At 36.7% G+C, this 20019-nt stretch overlaps 2 protein-coding genes across 5 annotated transcripts; one reads left to right on the top strand and one right to left on the bottom strand.

The window, feature by feature from the left end:
* Nucleotides 1-1622: 1622 nt before the first annotated feature.
* On the top strand, nucleotides 1623-8136 carry Vap (RAS p21 protein activator vap). Of its 2 annotated transcripts, none has more exons than XM_076320622.1 (15): nucleotides 1623-2547; nucleotides 3035-3216; nucleotides 3326-3507; nucleotides 3595-3992; nucleotides 4107-4252; nucleotides 4330-4663; nucleotides 4844-5187; nucleotides 5271-5462; nucleotides 5559-5708; nucleotides 5800-5848; nucleotides 5934-6152; nucleotides 6220-6452; nucleotides 6533-6674; nucleotides 6751-6891; nucleotides 6979-8136. In XM_076320622.1, the coding sequence occupies exons 1-15, from the start codon at nucleotides 2500-2502 to the stop codon at nucleotides 7054-7056; spliced, it is 2838 nt and encodes a 945-aa protein (XP_076176737.1). In that variant the 5' UTR covers nucleotides 1623-2499; the 3' UTR covers nucleotides 7057-8136. The 2 variants fall into 2 exon arrangements, with proteins under 2 accessions (XP_076176737.1, XP_076176736.1); XM_076320621.1 differs by lacking the exon at nucleotides 1623-2547 and adding an exon at nucleotides 2580-2823.
* On the bottom strand, nucleotides 7177-13349 carry Ras85d (ras-like protein 1). Of its 3 annotated transcripts, none has more exons than XM_076320631.1 (5): nucleotides 13234-13349; nucleotides 12356-12546; nucleotides 12131-12274; nucleotides 11823-12029; nucleotides 7177-11670 (listed from the first exon to the last, which is right to left on the bottom strand). In XM_076320631.1, exons 2-5 carry the CDS (start codon nucleotides 12482-12484, stop codon nucleotides 11566-11568), a joined length of 585 nt encoding a protein of 194 aa, XP_076176746.1. In that variant the 5' UTR covers nucleotides 12485-12546; nucleotides 13234-13349; the 3' UTR covers nucleotides 7177-11565. The 3 variants fall into 3 exon arrangements, with proteins under 3 accessions (XP_076176746.1, XP_076176747.1, XP_076176745.1); XM_076320632.1 differs by having other exon boundaries at nucleotides 13116-13340; XM_076320630.1 differs by having other exon boundaries at nucleotides 13097-13339.
* Nucleotides 13350-20019: the final 6670 nt, after the last annotated feature.

Raw genomic sequence — 20019 nt, 5'->3', positions numbered from 1 at the left:
ATACAAGATTCGGAAGATTTCCAACAACTGCTTGCAAAATTCTTTAATAAAATAATTTTGCTGCACTATAGTAAGTGGCGCTATCTGTGGCTACTGGGCCAAGTTTGTCGAGGAATGATTCCTATTTGCAACGCCAGATAGCGACTCAAGGCCTATATTCCCTTTTTATCACTTTTAATCGCTTTTTAAAATAAGTAAATAAGTAATTGGAGTACTTGAGACGCTAGAGAACAATCAATATGCACTGTAGGGTCACTAGCAACTGAAGAGTTGCATAAATTATCATTACTTTTTGTACTGTATTATTTTATGATAATAAACTTTATATAAAAAATACATTTAACGGATAAATAGCACAGTTTATACAAGATTCCGAAGATTTCTAACAATTGATTACAAAATTGTTTAATAAAATAATTTTGTTGCACTATAGTAAGTGGCGCTATCTGTGGCTACTCGGCCAAGTTTGTCGAGGAATGATTCCTATTTGTGTCACCAGATGACGACTCATGACCTATATGCGCTTTTTTGCAGCTTTAAATCGCTTTTTAACATAAATAAATAGGTAATTGGAGTACTTGAAACGCTAAGAAAGAATTAATTTGTGTTATCGAATCACTATCTGTTTTATTAATACTTTACTTGTAAATTGCATCACAAACAATGCTCTAATGTGAAAACACTTCAAAAACTCTTACTATATATTGTTGATTGACATAAATATACCTTTTATACATGTTAATAACAAATGACATGTATAAATACATCAATTGATTCAACCTAGGTTTCTAAAGTGCTCGAATTAGTTGTTTGTTTGTGTAACAAAACAATTTAAACCTGCTAGAATATCAATAGGTTCGCCATCTAGTGACGTTAATAGACATTATTCCTCGACAAACTTGGCCGAGTAGCCTCAGATAGCGTTAAAAAACTACCGATTTATTTGGGTATTAAGGACTTAAATCATATAGTTCTATTAATAAATACTTTACTTGTAAATTACATCACAAACAGTGCTGCAATTAGGAAACATTTGTAATATTCTGAATTTATATTGTTAATTGACATAAATATACACTTTGCATGAGTTTTGTATCATATACAGATGTACGGATCTTTAATTGAATGAGATACAAGAATATTTTTGTAACTTCTTTACACTGCTATAAATTAATTTTGAGTAACTCGAATAGTTTTCTTTCTTTCTTTTCTTAGTTTCTATTTGATGGTATATTTCTCAGTTAGAATATTGTTACAACTGGTATAGTTTCTATTTAGTCATACATTTGCAGTATGTATAAGGTCTTATACGTATGAAGTGATACCATTGGTTTTATTCAATTATGCATAAACTATGTATAATGTATAATATTATCATGTATATTTTTATATTAAATAAAGATTAACAAAGTGGAATTGTTGTTAATAAAAAATTTGTAAAAAAAAGTAGTAGCAGTGTGAATACTCGTCGGTAAATTACTATTATTTCATTGTTTATTTTCTTTATAAATAAATTCTCAATTATCGAATTAAATTGTTATTTATTAAGTATGTGTAATTGCGTTTTAATAATGGACTGAAGTTCAACCAAGCTAGACACGAGTATTACGATTAAAGAAGTGTTAACAACTCAACGATATTTTAATTTCGTAGTAATTTATTAATTGAATCGACAACTTTTTAGAAAATTCATATCATGGAATTTTTTAAATGAAAACTTATACATAAAATCAACATTTTATTTATTTAACTCACATATGTACAAGTATATTAAAATTAGACGATTTGTATTTTATCAGTATTAATATGTTCATTGCATTCATAACCTATTATAAAGGTTAAATCAAGTTATCTGGCGTTTTAGACACGTGGCAAGCAAAATCGTATCATGAAGGAAAAGGAGAAAAGAGAAGCGTACTTGGTGATTTTCCCCTCATTCGGCATAAATCCATGTATCCGTTTGCATAAGCTTAAACGTTTACAGTCACTTTCTTTGTTTTCGTTGCATTGATTTTATTGAGCATTTTGTACTAAAATTCGTAACAACTAAAAATATTATTACTCATATTTAATAACGATCGTAATCATTATTACCTAAGACGTTTAACTTTCTTTATAAATACAATGTCGATGGTATTACATTTATAAAAGTATTTTTATAAAAATCTTGACTGCATTCAATGCACATATACAACTTACGCTTTAGCTGAGACCGGTGAACAAGCAACTTTAAAAACATGTCATAATTCTTTAGTATAGTTTTAAAAACTTTGTACGAGATAACGAAAATCTGTTGCCTATCTGTATCCTGCAGCCACCGCGTGCAGTAGTAAAATGGCTGCTGAGAAACGTCAATACATTTTATATCAATAACAAACTATCTTTGTAAATAATCGTGACAAGGAGGATTGCAATAAAACGGATGCCGTTCAATTAATACTTTAAGTTTCCTTTTTTTCATAAACGTGTGTGCGTGAAAGGGGTGTGTGTGAACTGAAAATGGCAGAATTTGTGCGTGGAGGTCCGAGCGTGTCGAACAGTGCTAAGGTATGTACGAAGTATTATTCATCCGTTACTGTGTTGTCGCTGAAAAGTTTAGAAAGCTAAATAAAAGGAAGGGGACCACACTACATGTTCGAAAATTTATAATAGTTTCTAAAATCTCCAGTGAATTCCCTAAATTCCGTTCTGTTTTTTAAATATTTTGTCAAAAAAGTGTTTTCGGTACCGTTTATAGACAATATTTTCGGTCAGTAAATGGTAGAAAGGAAAATGATGGAAGAACGTAGACGTTGGAGAATTATAAGCAGCCATCCACAAATGGTATTTATACTTTGTTGACAGAAATATATGTTATATTTGGTGTAGTGTGATATATACTTATCTGTGAAAACAAAAGCATTTTCTTTCTACACTAAGTGTAAAAAATGTCTTGTATTGCACCATATAAACATGTTTAACACATTTATATTGTAAAATTTGTTAGAATCTTTAAAACTGTGCATCATTTATTTTTATTCAATTATATCTATAGATGGATCACAACAGCAAAGGAGGATCCCCTAGCACTGGTAGCGAAGATGGTGGACAGAATGAATCGATGAATGCAGAAAATGAATTTGATCCTTTCTTAGAAAATATACCAGACGATATACAAGATACAGAAGAACCTGATAGTGCTAATGCAACATTATTAACAGCTCCTCCGGAAAATCAGTGAGACTACAGATTTATAAAAACCTTTGATACAATAATTATTTTTAATAAAATTTCTAATATACCTATAAATTTTAATAAATATCACGTTTGGTTTATGATTTTGTAGGTGGTATCATGGTAGATTAGATAGATTTACAGCAGAGGAAAGACTGTGGGATGCGAATAAAATGGGTAGCTATCTAGTGCGTGAAAGCGACAGAAAGCCTGGAAGTTATGTTTTGTCTTATTTAGGCAGAACTGGCATTAATCACTTTAGAATCACTGCCGTATGTGGAGATTATTATATTGGTATGATAGAAATTACTTAAAATGCAATTTTGTTTACGATCATCATAATTTGTTTACGAAATAATGAGGACATACTTGTTATTATAGGTGGCAGACAATTCAATAGCTTGTCAGACCTTGTTGCATATTACACTCATTGCTCGGATCTTCTAAAGAGAGAAAGACTTTTACATCCTACTCCACCTCCTGAACCAGTAAACGATAAAAAACGAATTGTCGCGATACTGCCATATACAAAAATGCCTGATACGGATGAATTAAGCTTTCAGAAGGGTGACATATTTTTTGTGCACAACGATATGGGAGACGGTTGGTTATGGGTCACAGCACACAGAACTGGTGAACAGGGCTTGATTTTCCGCGAGTTAGTAGAGGATTTAGATGATTCCATTGATCCTAATACTGTTTTCTCATGGTTCCATCCCAATGTCACTAAAAGTGAAGCTGTTGACATGTTAGTAAAAGCAGGACCTGGAAGTTTTTTAGTAAGTTGTATATGTAAATCATTTCTATTAATTGTTACACTTTTATATTCTATTGATTGAGTATCTTATTGTAATTCATAACGTTTAAGAATACAAATCTGTTTTATTGTTTAGGTCAGACCTTCGGATAATAGTCCAGGAGACTATTCACTTTTCTTTCATATAAACAATCAGATTCAAAGATTTAGGATTGAAAAAAAGGGAGTACGATATCTTATGGGTGGCAGAACTTTTGAATGTCTTGATGCTGTTATAAATAGGTATAATACTTTTTTATACTTTTTAATACTTTTTTAGATTTTGAAACTTGTAACCTATTAATGACATTTGTGTATAGATACCGAAAAGAACAAATAGTGGAAGGTCACACTTTGGTTCAAGCAATGGTGACTGAGCCTGATGGTAGTGTAAGAGTTAATAGAGAGGTACAACATGCAGAAAAAATATATGCAACTCTTAGAGAGTGTCGTGAACAATCTGGAGCAAAGAAAAATAAAGGAATTAAAATGCAAGGATATCTAGAAAAAAAATCTGAGAAAAACAAAAAGTGGAAAGCCCTGTATTTTGTACTTTTAGTAGATGCTACAGATACTCACTTGTATTTATATGACAATCCAAAAAGGACCAAACCCAAGGGTCTTATCGATTTAAGCTGTGCTTATTTGTACCAGGTAAATATAACTCTTTGACTAAATGAAGTATCAGTTAACAAATTTTGTTATTTTAGAAATGAATATTATACTAACATTGTTAAAAAAACTTATGTACGTGTCAAAAGTATTTGTTGTATACAAGAATGATAATAGTTAAATTATTCTTGAGATTCGTTCTTGAAATATAGGTTTTTTTAGGTTCATGAAAGCGTATTCGATAGGCCTCATTGCTTTCAATTAGTTGAGCGTGCTTTACCATGTTTGGCCACGATAACATACTTGGCTGCTCCAAATTCAGAGAATGCTTTAGACTGGATTAATGCCTTGAAACCATTATGTGTATCACAACTTACTCGTGCTCCGAAAGTTGCTCGTCTTCGTGAATTGCGTTCATTACATCTTCATATTTTAGACGCACATAGACTTCCATATAAGCTAGTACCAAACCCATTCATCATAGTGGCTCTAAATAATGTAAAAGTTGCTCGCACAAAAGTTAAGACTGGATTACATCCAATCTGGGATGAAGAATTCATTTTAGAGTATGTATTATGATTGGTTACTAAAAGTACTAGCACTTCTCGTGAATACCGTATACTTGATTCTACTGGAAACTATTTAACAGGGATGTACCGCCTGACGTTATGTCGTTCTCTTTAACGTTATACAACAAAGGTAAACGTAGTAAAGATACAGAGGTTGCAGAATTGACTATCGAATTAGCAAGTTTGACCAATGGAGAAGAGATGGATGAATGGTATCCATTATCTGGGTTGACTCCAATAGGAGAATGGGGCGTGCTACGTTTACGTATAAGGTACACTTGTTGTAGATGAAACTATTTATATAAAAACATTTAGAATTGTAGCTATTATTTTATATTTTCTTTTTTTTTGCGTTTGTATCATTATAGGTATCGTCATGACCTAGCGATGCCTCCGGAAGAGTACAGTCCATTACAACAATTGCTGTTAGACCCAGAATTACACGTTGTTAGGGCATTAGCGGATGTGTGTCATTTGGATAGAGTACCACTGGCAAATAGTTTACTTAGAATATTTAGGTATAAACAAAAATGTATAAAATGTTAGATATTACTGTTTTCTTCTTTTTTTTTTTGGTAAAATAATAACATATAAAATATATATGTTTAGGCACGAAAGAAAAGAAGCTGACCTTCTAAGATCGCTAAATCAAGCAGAAGTAAGTTAATTTGTATTCATACCTTTTGAAAGAAAATTGATTAAATAAACGTTGCTTTTTTACAAGTATTTACTATATTATTTAGGTGGACAAAGAAGACGAAACACCAACCTTGTTCAGAGCTGCTAGCCTTACAACTACTTTAATGGATTTATATATGAAATCAGTTTGTACCTCGTTTTTAAAAGCTGCTTTACGCGATACCATAGTAAAATTGATTGAAAGTAAGCAAAGCTGTGAATTGAATCCAACAAAAATGGATTCTCCAGAGGATGCATGCAGTAATGCAGAATTTTTATTACAGGTAAATAAACTGAAATTATTATCAAACTACTTTGAATAATGATAACTCAAAATCAATGTTATTTTAGGTTTTAGACGAAGTAACATTGAGCATTTTTACGAGTCCCGACGCCTGTCCAAGGACTTTGAGATATATTTGTGGATGCTTGCAAAAAGCAGTTGTTACCAAATGGCCACATGAAAGACTAGTCAGAACGCGAGTAGTCAGTGGATTTATATTTTTACGCCTACTCTGCCCTGCCATATTAAATCCTAGATCATTTAATTTAATAGCCGAACCACCACCTCCAGCCGCTGCAAGGTAGGGTAGGTTTATATTAAACGTAAGAAATTTTATGATTGTATAAATTGTTTTTTAATCTGTATTAAATATTTTTATAGATCATTAGTAATGGTCGCAAAATGTTTACAAAATTTGGCTAATTTGGTAGAATTTGGCGGTAAAGAACCGTATATGGAAGTAGTAAATCCATTCATTCTCAAGAACAAAGAACGAATGGTTGTCTTTCTCGATCAGTTATCTGTAAGTATTAATCTTTGTCTTAAATCGTGTATAATAAAATTTGAATCAAAAATTATTTAATTTCGATACGTTGTAGAATGTAACTGAGAAACCAGAGTCTGAAGGTGCAGATCCAAGAAACAAGAGCTGTGTATCAGATACAGCAAGAGATTTAGCGACATTGCATCACATTTGTGTTTCTCATTTAAAAGAACTTCAGGTTCTATCAAAGACGCAGGTGAGTTTTTGGACGAGTGATATTCCAATATTTCAAATCATATATATTATATTTGTATAAATAATTAATTGTCACATATTCTTTTAGCCAACAATAAAACAATTGGTGACCGTGACTGAAATGCTAAGTAAACATAAACAAAAATATATGGAAATGATACGGTAGTGCAAAAACTATTCGCCATGAACAATGCCAAACGTAACAAAACAATTCATAAGATTTGACGACAGCTACGCAGTAGTATTTAATAATAATTATTAAGTGATTTAAGTAATTAAACGTACAGACTGACGTGCCATATATATTATTGTATACACTCAAGCCTACATTTACCATTTCGTATGTAATTAGAAGATAGTTTATACATATAGTAAACAGCAACACATGACAGTGATATAGTGACATACAGAATCATATAGACGTATAACGATTTTATATTTACCTAGGTGCTCGAAAATAAATGCAAATTAAACCAAAAATACTGTATATACATACAGTTTCCCGATTCCTTAAAAGGATTGCTAGTTCTATTATTTAATAGAAAATGCTTAATTTATTTAAAGCGGGTAAAAAACTACATCTTTTATACGTATAAATGGTTTCTTTTATTAATTTGAATTATTTTATAAACTATTCCTTATATTTTTATCGTTGTAGTAATTTTACCATGCCATTAAATGACGAATATTATGTTAAATTTATAATCCTACTCAGTTAATACAAAGATTCTTAGAAAATCTGTTAACAAAAATATACATTAATTTTTCAGTACAAAAAATTAAGATGCATTCGCATAATAATATTTGACACATTCAAAAAGTGTATTATATTGTTCATCAACGTATAAGTTATACTGTTAATTCGTAATATGGTTATGACGTAAATTGTTTTAAATAAGACTACTCTTAATAGAGAATAAGGTGTATTCAATTACAAATTTCTTTTACGTTGATTTTAGAAATGAGTGCTATGCGAGCGCAGAAATTCATTAGTAAAAAATAATCGTGTAACATTACATTTGTGTTTGTGTCAGAATCTGTATGTTTGATTGTTGAATCAATACATTGAATACACGTATGTATCTACATTGGCCGGTAACAGTGCGTTACAAAGGCATGAGAGTTCCCGATTGATAGAATGACATTGGTGATTATATTCTGTCAATTCGGAACACGTTGTACATGCACTTATGACGCATTGCCAAGCTTTGTATCAGCCAGTGTACTTACTACAAACATACATTTACACGATGCCCTTTCATTTACGTACAACACGTTTTGAATAGGAGAATAAAAATGATTTATGTAATATGCGTATAATTACTTTTTTCGATACGCGTATTTATATGTTATTAGAATTTTGATGAACAATAGAGCTTGAACCTATTTGAATATAACACAGATGTATAATCTTTGATTTAAAAATGTAATTTTTAATTATATTTTAGGGCCGTTTGATTTGAATAATGTTATTTTTTGTTACATAGAATACCGTAAGAAGACAATTAGTTAATGAAAGATTTGTCAATTGCTCCTTTAATATTATAAAACTAAACAGCATAGATGGCCTACAATTAATATTTAAAAACAATCATTCAAGACCGAATGAATGTAAAGAACGAACATTTTTTGTACCAAGTTTTATTACAAATTTGAACACATAACAACACCTATGCTGTGCAATTTTATATACACACATTTTCAATATTTGGAAAAGCTAGAATTACAAATTTACGCGTTTACATATACGAGAATATTTGCAAATTGTACTATTTAGATCATTCAGCAAAGCATTTAACCCTTGATTGTTCAAAATTTAGGACTAGTCGTAATTTATGTTTCTATCATTTTCAATTTACAAAGTAGTACTTCTTATAGCAGCAATGGTGTCAATAGGAAATGAAATTGATTTCCTTATAGAAGAATTAGAGTTGGATCAGGAATACAATCTACCGACATTGACAACTAACTTATTTGATAAGCTAAACAAAACAGTACTTAACCCATTATAAAAATACAAATGGTACACAATGAAAATTTTGATACAAGCATGTTTTAGTTACTGTAAAAGGAAAATTATTGCATTCAGCTTTGATTGCGAATCTTGGAATACCTGAGTACATGCAATGCAGATTTGTAAAAGTTACGAAGAACCGATATAAATTATCGAGTAAATTACAAAATTTGAACATTGTTTATGGTAGTATCTTAAAGGAAAAAGAAAATTAGAAAGTGGGCAGCCTGACTGTACGGCATGGGTGTGCTTTTATTTTGTTGCTATAAAGATTTCATATCTCATTATATTAAATATGTTACTGACCCTGACAGTAATTATGGATTTGTATGTGTTCAGATTGCAGATGAACTTAATAAAGTAATATCAGTAAATCAAAAAATAATACAGATGGATGTGGAGGATATTAGGGCAATTTGTAATTTATTAATAATACCAGTGGCAAAAAGCTTTTCTACTAAAATGGTTGACCAAGATAAAAAAAACTTAATATTTACTTAACTAATAGGACTAGAGCCGCGCATGTATCGATAGATAGCTCTCCCGGAGAAATCCTCCTGACGCTGGATTTTTTTCGTATATATACGAATTTCATCAAAATGATTTCCAAATTGATGAACGTTCTCTTCTGGTTCATGCATATTCATCAGTATTTATAAGGAAATGGGTGCAGCTTCGGTTATATTAGTATTACAGTCTACGACTATAATTGAGCGGATGTTAGATTTCATTAACATAGATCGAATAACATTTGCACACACCCATTCCTTGGTATAGTCCGATGTAGCTACTTTCTATGACGTAGTAAAAAAGAAAAAGAATTAATTGGGGGCTTTCTGGCCTTATTAACGAGTACCTAGGCCATAAGACTCAGATTTAAATTCATAATCCATAAATTCAGGTACCTAGCTTCAGCCTCCATAGCCTATAGAATGGCCTTTGGTGAAAAGATCTTCCAAATGATTGTTGCTCCACAATTGCCCACGATGTTCGGTACTCTATTAGTGGATGCAACTAGGTTTGACAATCAAGATGGTAAGATTGAAAGATCTTTGGACAGTGCAATAATAAAGACAAAACTAATGAAACTAAAGATGAAAAAGGTGACAGGTACCCATTATATAAAAAAAGAAATTAGAGATATTTTGGACGATGAAAGCTCAACTTGTTGGAATGTTAAAATCACTTGGAAAGGGTTTAAGACTGAAGTATAGGATTGCCTATTTAGAAAATTCAGTGAGTCTCGAGACACGATCATTTATACAAATAAACGCTCCATAAAATGTCTTTACAATTGCAGGTTTTGTAGAAAAAATTAAATTTTTATAGTTTATTACAGATTCATGTCTCGTTAAAATGAGATGACATTATTGTCTGAACAAATATTAAAGTATATAATTATAATAAAAGCTAAGTTTACAAGTGATACTTGTAATGTCTTAAAATTGTGTTTATCCTCGCATTACTTATCGAAATTAAATTATGATAATGATATAAAAACGGTAAGATAAAAAGATACACAAATATGACAAAATGCAGTATCTTTTTAAAATAATAACGATAGAGGTACATTTAAGCATTCAAATATCAATGTAAACTTTCACTTTTTTTGCGCGATGTAATCCTTAAATTATATTTTTTATAACAAGGTGAGTTTTTAACTCTACATTGGAACAACAATGATCGATAAAAACGATACTCTTACACTTGTATAATGATCAAAATAAGTTCGTACCTACCAATTTTTACTTAATGTAAACATATAAACACATCATTATAGAGACTAATTACTTATTGTGTCATTTTCTATATGTGTAAGACCTTATTTCGTTCCCTATACAAAAAAATATCAAGTATATGTTTTCAATTGCACTCGAAAAGGAAACACGAACAAACCTATGTACTCTTAAACCGGTAAATAGGCGTTTATGTCAAAATTGCATACTTAATCACAGTAGTACCTAACTAGCATGGCATGCTTAAGATTATTTAATCACAGCACAAAATGAGTTATCCATACTTTATTTCCTTGAGTTTTATGGCTTATATTTTCTTTTTTTGGGCAAATAGAATTTTTCGTTATGCATAGTAGAGTATAAAAGTAAACATTAAAGACATATTTAATTAACGAATTAAATATACGTTTAAAATTATAAACTACTCGAATAAAACATGTATGAAATGTATATATGTTACGAGTTGTTAAATTTTATAAGTTGTATGTTTCTTTTTCCATCCACAATACCTAAAACTATGCAATTCTTTTATCGGATAATACTTTTTCCATACATTAAATTAAAAGTAATTAATAATAAAACAAGTGGATGGTTCTAAAAATATTTTTGATCCAGACTATTCTATGCAATCAAGGGTTAAAATTATTCTGCTAATGGAATATTAAGAGTTATATGGCAGACTGTTGAACAAATAATGTATTTTATGAAATTGAACTTCAAGAGTAAAAATGTATGCAATATTATACTATTACATACTTTGTTCTTTTTCCCTCCCAATGTATAGAAAAAATTGTGCTTGTAAATTATTACAATAGTCTATAGAGTAAGCTGCAAAAATGTGCGTACAGTGAACATAATCTAATGCTTTTTACAATTTATTTTTGTATTAATGTATCGAACGAGAAAATTAATGTTATTCAGTGATTCAAAGCAAACAGCATCGATGTCTCCTACGGCTCGAGTTACCTGCCCCCTTACGTTTCTTTTTTTCTTTACCTTTATGTTCTTTGTCTTTCCGTATTTCTCTGACCTACAATTTATTAAATTCCACTCCACAGTAAAAATATGTCATAACTATGCAAATTATTGCTTTGTATTACATTTGCAAAAAATATAGTTTATCATATGCTGTAATTAATTTCTACTTAATATTTTAAATTTGTAAAAAAACTAGTTACTTACCAAAGTATAAAAAGCATCGTCTACTCCCATTCTAGTCTTTGCAGAAGTTTCAACAAAAGGCACACCATATTGATGGGCAATTTCTCTCGCTTGTGTCATGTTTACTGCCCAAGATTGTTGAAGATCGCACTTATTTCCTACCAGTACCATCGGTACTTCTTCCGCGTCTTTTACTCTTTTTATTTGTTCCCTATACGTTCCTATATCCTGTAATAGTAAACAGGTACAAGCCCCTTTTTAAACTCTTCGAACCCAATTTTGTAGCTAACAAGAAAGTAATTTTAAGAAACAGTAATAAATTTACATACTTCGAAACTTTTTGCTGAATTTACAGCAAACACTAATAAAAATCCTTCTCCGGTTCTCATATACTGATCTCTCATCGCGCTATATTCTTCTTGACCAGCTGTATCTAATATGTCTAAAAGGCACGTTTCCCCATCTATGACTACCTATACGTACGTAATAATTTTTACGATCATCGATCTTGAATAAGTTTTTATCAACGATAAAAGACAGATATAAAAACTTACTTGTTTCCTATAAGAGTCTTCTATAGTGGGATCATACTCGTCTACAAAATGATTTTGTATCAGTTGAATCGTAAGCGCAGACTTGCCAACACCTCCAGCTCCCACAACTACGAGCTTATACTCTGCCATTACGTAACTTTTATTCGAACGTGAACAAAAGCTTTTAACGCAAAGCTACAATCGCCTCTCGTCTACAAAGTAAAAGTTCATTTTTAACCGTAACACCTAACAAGGTTTAAACATACCTTACGGTTAATCGAACAATTGAAATACTAAGTGTGGAGTTAATAAACATTAATCCTTCATAAATTTGTATTACTCTTTGGACAGAAACATGAAAAAAGCTAGACATATTTTCAGTAATTTCGAGTAACGATTCTTTGTTGAGTCACTCATTAGAATCGTTTTGATAGATTAATTCCCCGACTATATCGTTACAAGCAATACGTACTCTGCGAAGAACAATTTACATCAAATTGGTGTGGACCTTAACACGATTGGTCTTCGAATCATTTATATTTTTATTTCGCCGACGAACAACGTAACTTTGAGAATAATTGTATTGTGACTTAACTTAAAAACAGAACGACTGTGGCAAGTAAGCACACCCAATAATATTACGGTAGAATCATGTGGGTAAACGCAACTAATAATTAAGGAAAATTGGAAAACAACCTAGAGTACGCATCTTTCAGAGCACAATTTGACCAGAAAAGAGAGCATTTAATGAACCTTTCTTACTTTAAGTTCTTCGAATTACCGATGTTAAACGGAAGGTGTGTTTTCGAGAGAACATCGATCAAACGAATAATGCTATCGGTGTGAAAATAAACGTCGTTCGAGCACAAGATCCTTCCCGTCTTCGTACATGGCCTTACCAAAGTTTAAAAATTCATTTCAGGAACACGAACTGGCTTAAAACCACACTTTTCGACTTTAACTATTACGAATTATAGTCACTGGAGAGACCATCTGGAAAGAAGCACCAGTGTTGCCAATGTACAAAGACTCGATGACACATCTCGAGGGAGTGGACCAAAGGGTAACAAAATTTTGAATGTATCAAAAAAGGTAAAGACGTTCAAAGATTTGCAATTTAATTATAGCGTATGATGTAAATCTGTATTACGATATTTATGTACAATGAAGTTAAATTTTAAAAAGAAAGTGTAATCGAAGTCACCTCATAAATAAGAGTTAATAGGAAAGGCAGAGCCTTACTTTGGACCAATCAAAAAATAACTCGGAATTTTTGTTTTCGCGCGTTATCTAATATAGTTGGTTGCTTCGGGAAATGAAACGAATTCGGTCGGGTGCATTTGTCAAAGATAAGATATAAAATAAACATTTCGTCTTGCAAGAATATTGGTTTTACATGATCTGAAATACCGACCTCGTAAAGTATTAATGGTATCGAAGCGACCTCTTCGTCGAAAACGATGACTCCAGGAACTATATCCGTCTATACCATCGATGTTGGTAAAAGTAATAAACGTAGCAAACTCGTCTCTGTATATCATTTGTGGTTCCATCAAACCTATCGGACTCAAAAAATATTGTACCAATAAATCTTTCTCTTTTGTACAGATGGAACTTGAAACACTATAGCAACACGAAACTACAGGTAGATAAGTAGTTTAATCAAACTTTATAAAGTTCCATTTATTCTTAGCAATTCACACTCCGAAACAGGCGCCTTACAGTTTTCGGAAAGACTTACCAAACAATACTTCGAACTTTCGTATTCACTTCTTAGACTCACAATTCAGGATCACTTAAACGGAATGGAAGCAAAAAAGGGAAGAAAAGAAAGTTAGTCGTGTTACTCGAAATTAATTTATCGAAGCACATCAAAATTATTAAATATTCTCGAATTTTATTTAGAAATGAACGTATTTCGGTGAGTGGTTAAACCTTCGTTGGTCGTTATTCATTGCAAAGAAATTGACGCGATAAGTGTATGGTCTTTATATGCTAACACATAATCGTTATTACTATTTTTATTTATTCTCTATCGGTGTCTTCGTTTAGTATTAATATATACTTGATTATAAATTCAATCAGTTTGCTTTAAGGTTAACACAGAGAACGATTCAATCGAAATTCTGCCGACTGCCTATGCTTTGTAACAAGAGGTAGACTATATTCGTAATTCTAAGAAAAGTGGTATTTTCGTGACAAACGTTTTAGCGATCAAATACACTAAGAGAGCTATAAAAATGACTTTCTTTTTCGGAGAATTGATCATCACGTTTGTCACTTCTCGTTTCAGGTATCACATCGGACCAAAAGAATCTACGCGATAAAAACCGATAGGAATATTGCGCATTTTTCCGTGTCGCAGTATCTACAAATATACACAGGTATCGAATAAATTTATATTTGAGAACACGACGGAATACAGAAGGGTGGGGTATTCCGTCCCTTATGCGTTCGTCGAAGAATTTATCGACGAACGGTATGCTTGGGAATTGGAACCGACCAAACGGATTCTACGTAAACTTGTCGTAAATGAACATTTGTCATCCATTTTTTAAATTACATTATTTGGAGCGTGCATGGAAAAAGTAGCCCATATTTCGAAGTCGGCCTCGTGTCTCTAAATTACGAGCGAATTCCGAGGGAAAGTTTCGGCGTTGCATTTACAGTTATTTCGTGTCGCGTGCAAAACGATACGCTACATTTTTGTTCGAGACCTTGTTAGCAGTCTGTACGATTATTAGAATACGAATAATATAGAAACAGTAGAGCGTACCGAGAACGGTACAATTTTCACACCGTGTACAATTAACCAGTTTCGCATCGGCGTCGCGTGGCACGATCGACAGGGGCGATGAAATTCACCGTTAACTGTAATCGTTATCGAGAGAAAGCGATCGCCCGGAGAACTCTTCTTTCACGGGCAAATGCCACGGAGGCGTTGTGGCTTCGAACGCGTGCAAGTAATTTGAAGCCCTATTGCGGAAAAGCTCGGTAATTTTACGAGTTTTCCACCGAGGCGAATTAAGATTTGCATAACGCTGGCGCGCCGCTCGGACCTAAGTGTCGAGAAATGCAAATGTAGCCTCGTGCTTAGAACTATCTCCGTCTCGTTCTTTCTCCCGTGGCGAGGCACGTCGAGGAGGCAGAGAACGAGGGGCGAGAATAGAACCGCTCCCTGTAATACTATGCGAGCGTAAGATCTGGACCTTCCTCGGCCGAAATTTCACCGGGATGCCTCGGTCCTCTCGGAACGAAAGAATCTTCCATCTGCCTACGACTCTCCTCTCGCTTCACCCTTTTACAGTCCCTTTCGGAGCTTCCGTTGCTTTCGTTCGGTGCACCGAGGGAGACTCGGTTTTCTTCGCCGGAGGGGAAATTGGGACGAAATTCGATCCTTTTTACGAGTCGGTACAATCTTGGCTTTATTGTTTGTAGTCTACTTTGCAGGGAATCGCGTTTACGCGACGAGAAGGACCGGGGCGAAAGTAACGCAGGTTGCCTCCTTTACGGGGAAATTATGATAATTTAGATTGGCCGTCCGGGCGACCTGGGGAAATCCACCGAAAACGTCAACGAACCGATCGCTTTGCCGACGGTTACTATTCAATTTTCGACTTTGTACCGAAATCAGGTAGATAATGCGTAAATACCCAGAGCCATCCATCGAATCGGACGTGTAACTAATTATACTGCAATGGAAATTGCACCCGGGACCGTCGCGTTGTTCCATTTTGTCGCGCGTAATCTTCTTAGGGAAATCGATGCACCCTTTTACGACACGCGCTGTAATCGCGAGATTACCTATATTATTAAAAACGGAAGAGTCCTCGATTTTACTCGAGGATTCGTTCGATCGATTATCTCAGAAGTTGGATCTTATTTTCCTCGTTTTCCGACACGATGGATTCGCGCGAAAATCGTCGCATTATCGCGCTTCGATACCGGACGAACGTTTCGTTTAAAATTAATCCCGACACCGTTGAAGAGAAACAACCGTCCCGATAACGCGGAACGCGTCGAATATTTTCCGTGGTGCTTAAAAATTGCAGGAATTAAGATCACGAGCACGGTCGACTAGCTCGTATCGAGCGATATTCGAGCACGAGCGACACGGGGACTACCGGTTCGTTGGAACGAAGCGATTTTCGCGGCCGTTGTACGCGGTTTGCCTAATTCGTGCGACAATGGTGTCGTCGAACGACGCAGTCGAAACAACCGCGGCGATCGTCGGTTAATCGGGACGCGCGTAGAATCGTTTCGCGCGCGATTATTCGCGTAATCCCATGAAGAAGTTTCGAGCGGTGGGCTGTTAAGGCACCCGGGACGCCGGGATTTCGGGCGTACCGTGCGATAATCGGCGAACGTTAACGTTCGAGTACAATCATTTTTGCGTATCAACGGCTTATTAGCGTCGGTCTCCGTTCCCGTGCAATCGGAAACCATCGGATGGCCGACGTTGTAACGTTGAATCGACGCGTTTCGCGATCGTTAGCGTAAACCGGTCCGCGTCGGAAGCTATTCGCGCGCGGGGCTCAGGTGCACCTGATTACGTTAATAATGCACACAATCGCTGCTCACCTGCGTGACTCGTCGCGGCCGCGTTTAATCTGTTTGCCCGATCTCGTTCCCACGCTATCGCGTAGTCGCACGTTTGTCCGGCAGAATTGCCACGGGCTGTATCGGTGCATCGTGCGCCGATTCAACGAGTGGATTATACCATGGACCCTCGGATATACGGACTGGGAAAGTTTCCACGGTAAAATTCACGAGCCGACTCCCGATCGACGGGGGTGGCTCGGATTTTGTTCGCGATTACGAAAAAGATTGGACGCTGCGATTTCGTCGGTCTTTATTTTCGTCCTTCGAGGCGTGGAATTTCCCCGAACGTTTTTCCTATCGCGAATTTTTCGCCACGGTGTACACCGTCGAAACGCTCGGGCCATGATCGAGCATTAACGACGGACGAATTAATTTTAATCGTCGAGGACACGAGCGTCACGTAGGGTGCAATCTCTCGACGTTCGGGCACGCGATGCGGCACTCTTCCCGAGCACGTAGCGAGCTCGCATCGTTCGAGGGTAGGTCGGAACCGAAACAAATAAAAATCGAGAAAGCCAGGGACGGAGGATCGGCGAGGTAAGAACCCGGGTGTATTTACGGTATATTTTCGTATCGCCTACGGGCTGGTCAAACGTCAATCGAGCCTCGGTGTATTCCCGGCACGCCTCGGAATCAGTGGAAGCCGTATTTTCCGCGAGAAATCTCGCGTCCGGATAAAGTTCTCGGTTATCGCGCGCGACTCGACTCGCCTCGACCGAACTGGACTCGGCTCGAGGAATACAACGAACCGGATCGAACGGGATCGAGTTACTTTTCGTTTCCTTTACCCCGACGGAGCCTCGAGTTACCAAACTTTTCGGATCTCAGCTCGCGTACATACGGAGGGTACGTGTTCGGAGCTTGCATTCCCTTTGTACCTGGCCTCGAGACTCGCCCGGTGCTTCTCGAAACGTTTCATCGCGCAAAGATGCCCCGATTACTAATTATCGCTCCAATTGGAATTAGATTCTTATCTCGAGTCGAAAGACACTGTCGTACAATTTCGTCCGTGCGAATCCTCGGAGATACGTTCGAACACGGACGCGCGAAATTAGAAAATGCAACGCGGGAACCACCCGTTGGTTTCGCGTCGCGCGAAATACGGTGTAATTTAAATTTTATTCAATTATACGGTGCACCGGGGTGGGGGCGGGCGGAGGGGAACGATCGTTCAAAGTACAAGCAAATGCTTTCACGATCGAATTCGTCGCGTGGTTTCTGATAGAACCGTCGCCTCTGTTTGCGCATAATAAATATTTATAAGACGGAACCGAGACATCGGCGAGGCGGAGGTACCTCGAGGTCTCGCTTTTCGGATCGGTTTTCGGGGAGAGGGGCGCCGCTAATTTTGCTTTTCGTCGCGAGGGGTGTGGAACGTTCGAGAAGCTACCCGGTCGAAATTCGCGGTCTTTGACCCACGAGGACGTTTTCGACCGGTTTGGAGCCGTACTTCGTTTCACGGTCGTTAAAGCGTAAGCGGCTTAGTCGGTAGCGATACTCGCGCGAAACGATCGACCAACGAAACGTCCAGTGTTCGGCTACGGGAAAACTTTGTCGTCTCTCTTTCTCTCTCTGGATTTTTGATCACGGATTCTCCGTTGGTCGCGCTCTTAATCGATGCCCGCGTAATTATTATCGAGAGCGATCTTCGCCGCGCTCGTTAGACGCTATCGATCGAGCGGATGGTCGCGCGGATTACCCGTCGTAATTCTTTTAACTTTCGAACGTTCTTTTCCAACTCGCCGATTTAATCGTTCGTGGATTAACCGTGACCATTCGCTCGGCCCGGCCCGATCGCGCCACCAGCAAGAAGGAAATGCGATTTGGTCTAATTTCCAGGAAACGTCGCGAGGATCGCGATAGCGGGGCAATAATTGGCCGTAATCGCGGCGTTGACCGTTCGAGTACCCATCGGTGGCCATCTAAAATCAAGATCGTCGCGTCCCGTTCCGCGGTAAGACCGGTTAACCGGCTCGAATATGGGTCCCTCGGCCGATGCGTGAACACCGATGCGTCGAGGTCGTTGTTAATCGGTCGTTTCCGCGAGCTCTGGCAAAGATCGAGGCCGACGGTAAGCCAGTTTGCGATCGTTGAGCCGATCTCGCGCGCGGCAACGAGTTTTCGCGCGCGGTTCCCGATTACGCGTCGAATCCCCGATGCACCGGCGCGCGTAAACCGCGAGGAAGGGTGCCCGGATGGATGCACGTACCGGCTATAAACTGTTTACGATCCGAGAATCGGAGTCTCCGTCCTATCGTTTACGAATTTATCTCGACGATAGATTACGATTTTCCCTGGCCCCCGGACGGTGAAGCGAGCACGTAGACATTCGATGAAAAATAGCTCGGATAAAGGTTGCACAATTTTCAAAGAAACGGATCGAATTCCACAGGCGCACGCGAGCTTTCGCGAAGAATCCTTTTCCCTCGACTCGACGAAATTTCTTCGTTTCGGTTAGGAATTGAATCGATCTTGCAGCGCGGCAAAGACGAATCGATGCGTACTTCCGTCGAGTGTTCCGACGCGCGTTTTCCGCGCCTCTATCGAAATCCCTTGGTATATTCGTACGCGGTTGCAATCGTCGAGAGCGTCGCGAATCCGCGGACAAACGGAGCGTTTCGACGTCGCGCGACTTTTCGAGTTTCGTTCGCGAGCTTCGTCGAAGCTCTCCGTTTCTCCCCCGATTCCCTCGCGTGTCCATTTGCAACAGTTTTAGAACTAAACGAAAAACGGTTACGGCTGCAACGGCGGTGGCGGCGGCGGCGGCGGCGGCGGTGGTGGCGACGACCACTCTATCGATCCAACTTTTTCGAAACGAACTCGCAAGAAGAGTTTCGTCGTTATTGCGCCGAGAGTCTTTTCGAGGGGTTTCCCCTCGCGTCCATTAATACAGCGCGCTCTTACCCCCGTGTAGCGTCGGATTTACAGTTTTTTGCGTATCTCTGGCGCGATGGCGATTTGCCTTTCCTACTCCCCACTTGTTCTCCTTGTTCTCCGGTTCTATCCTGAGCTTAAAGTCCAAATGGAAGTGCTTACTCGTAGATACCTGTGATTCATTGAAGCGGACGGAACTTAAAGCCGGG

This window comes from Ptiloglossa arizonensis, chromosome 9 (assembly GCF_051014685.1).
Source record: "Ptiloglossa arizonensis isolate GNS036 chromosome 9, iyPtiAriz1_principal, whole genome shotgun sequence".
Lineage (NCBI taxonomy): Eukaryota > Metazoa > Arthropoda > Insecta > Hymenoptera > Colletidae > Ptiloglossa > Ptiloglossa arizonensis.
The sequence above is the reverse complement of the archived record's forward strand: the minus strand, read 5'-3'. Positions and strand labels throughout refer to the sequence as shown.

Bases quoted from the DNA above. Each gene is read 5' to 3' on its own strand.
- Vap (XM_076320621.1), top strand. From the start codon at position 2,758: ATGGTAGAAAGGAAAATGATGGAAGAACGTAGACGTTGGAGAATTATA. The intron at 3,993-4,106 runs GTAAGTTGTATA...TTTATTGTTTAG, and splicing joins CAGGACCTGGAAGTTTTTTA to GTCAGACCTTCGGATAATAG. The intron at 6,153-6,219 runs GTAAATAAACTG...ATGTTATTTTAG, and splicing joins ATGCAGAATTTTTATTACAG to GTTTTAGACGAAGTAACATT.
- Ras85d (XM_076320631.1), bottom strand. From the start codon at position 12,484: ATGGCAGAGTATAAGCTCGTAGTTGTGGGAGCTGGAGGTGTTGGCAAG. The intron at 12,275-12,355 runs GTAAGTTTTTAT...ACGTACGTATAG, and splicing joins AAGACTCTTATAGGAAACAA to GTAGTCATAGATGGGGAAAC. The intron at 11,671-11,822 runs GTAAGTAACTAG...AATAAATTGTAG, and splicing joins ACGATGCTTTTTATACTTTG to GTCAGAGAAATACGGAAAGA.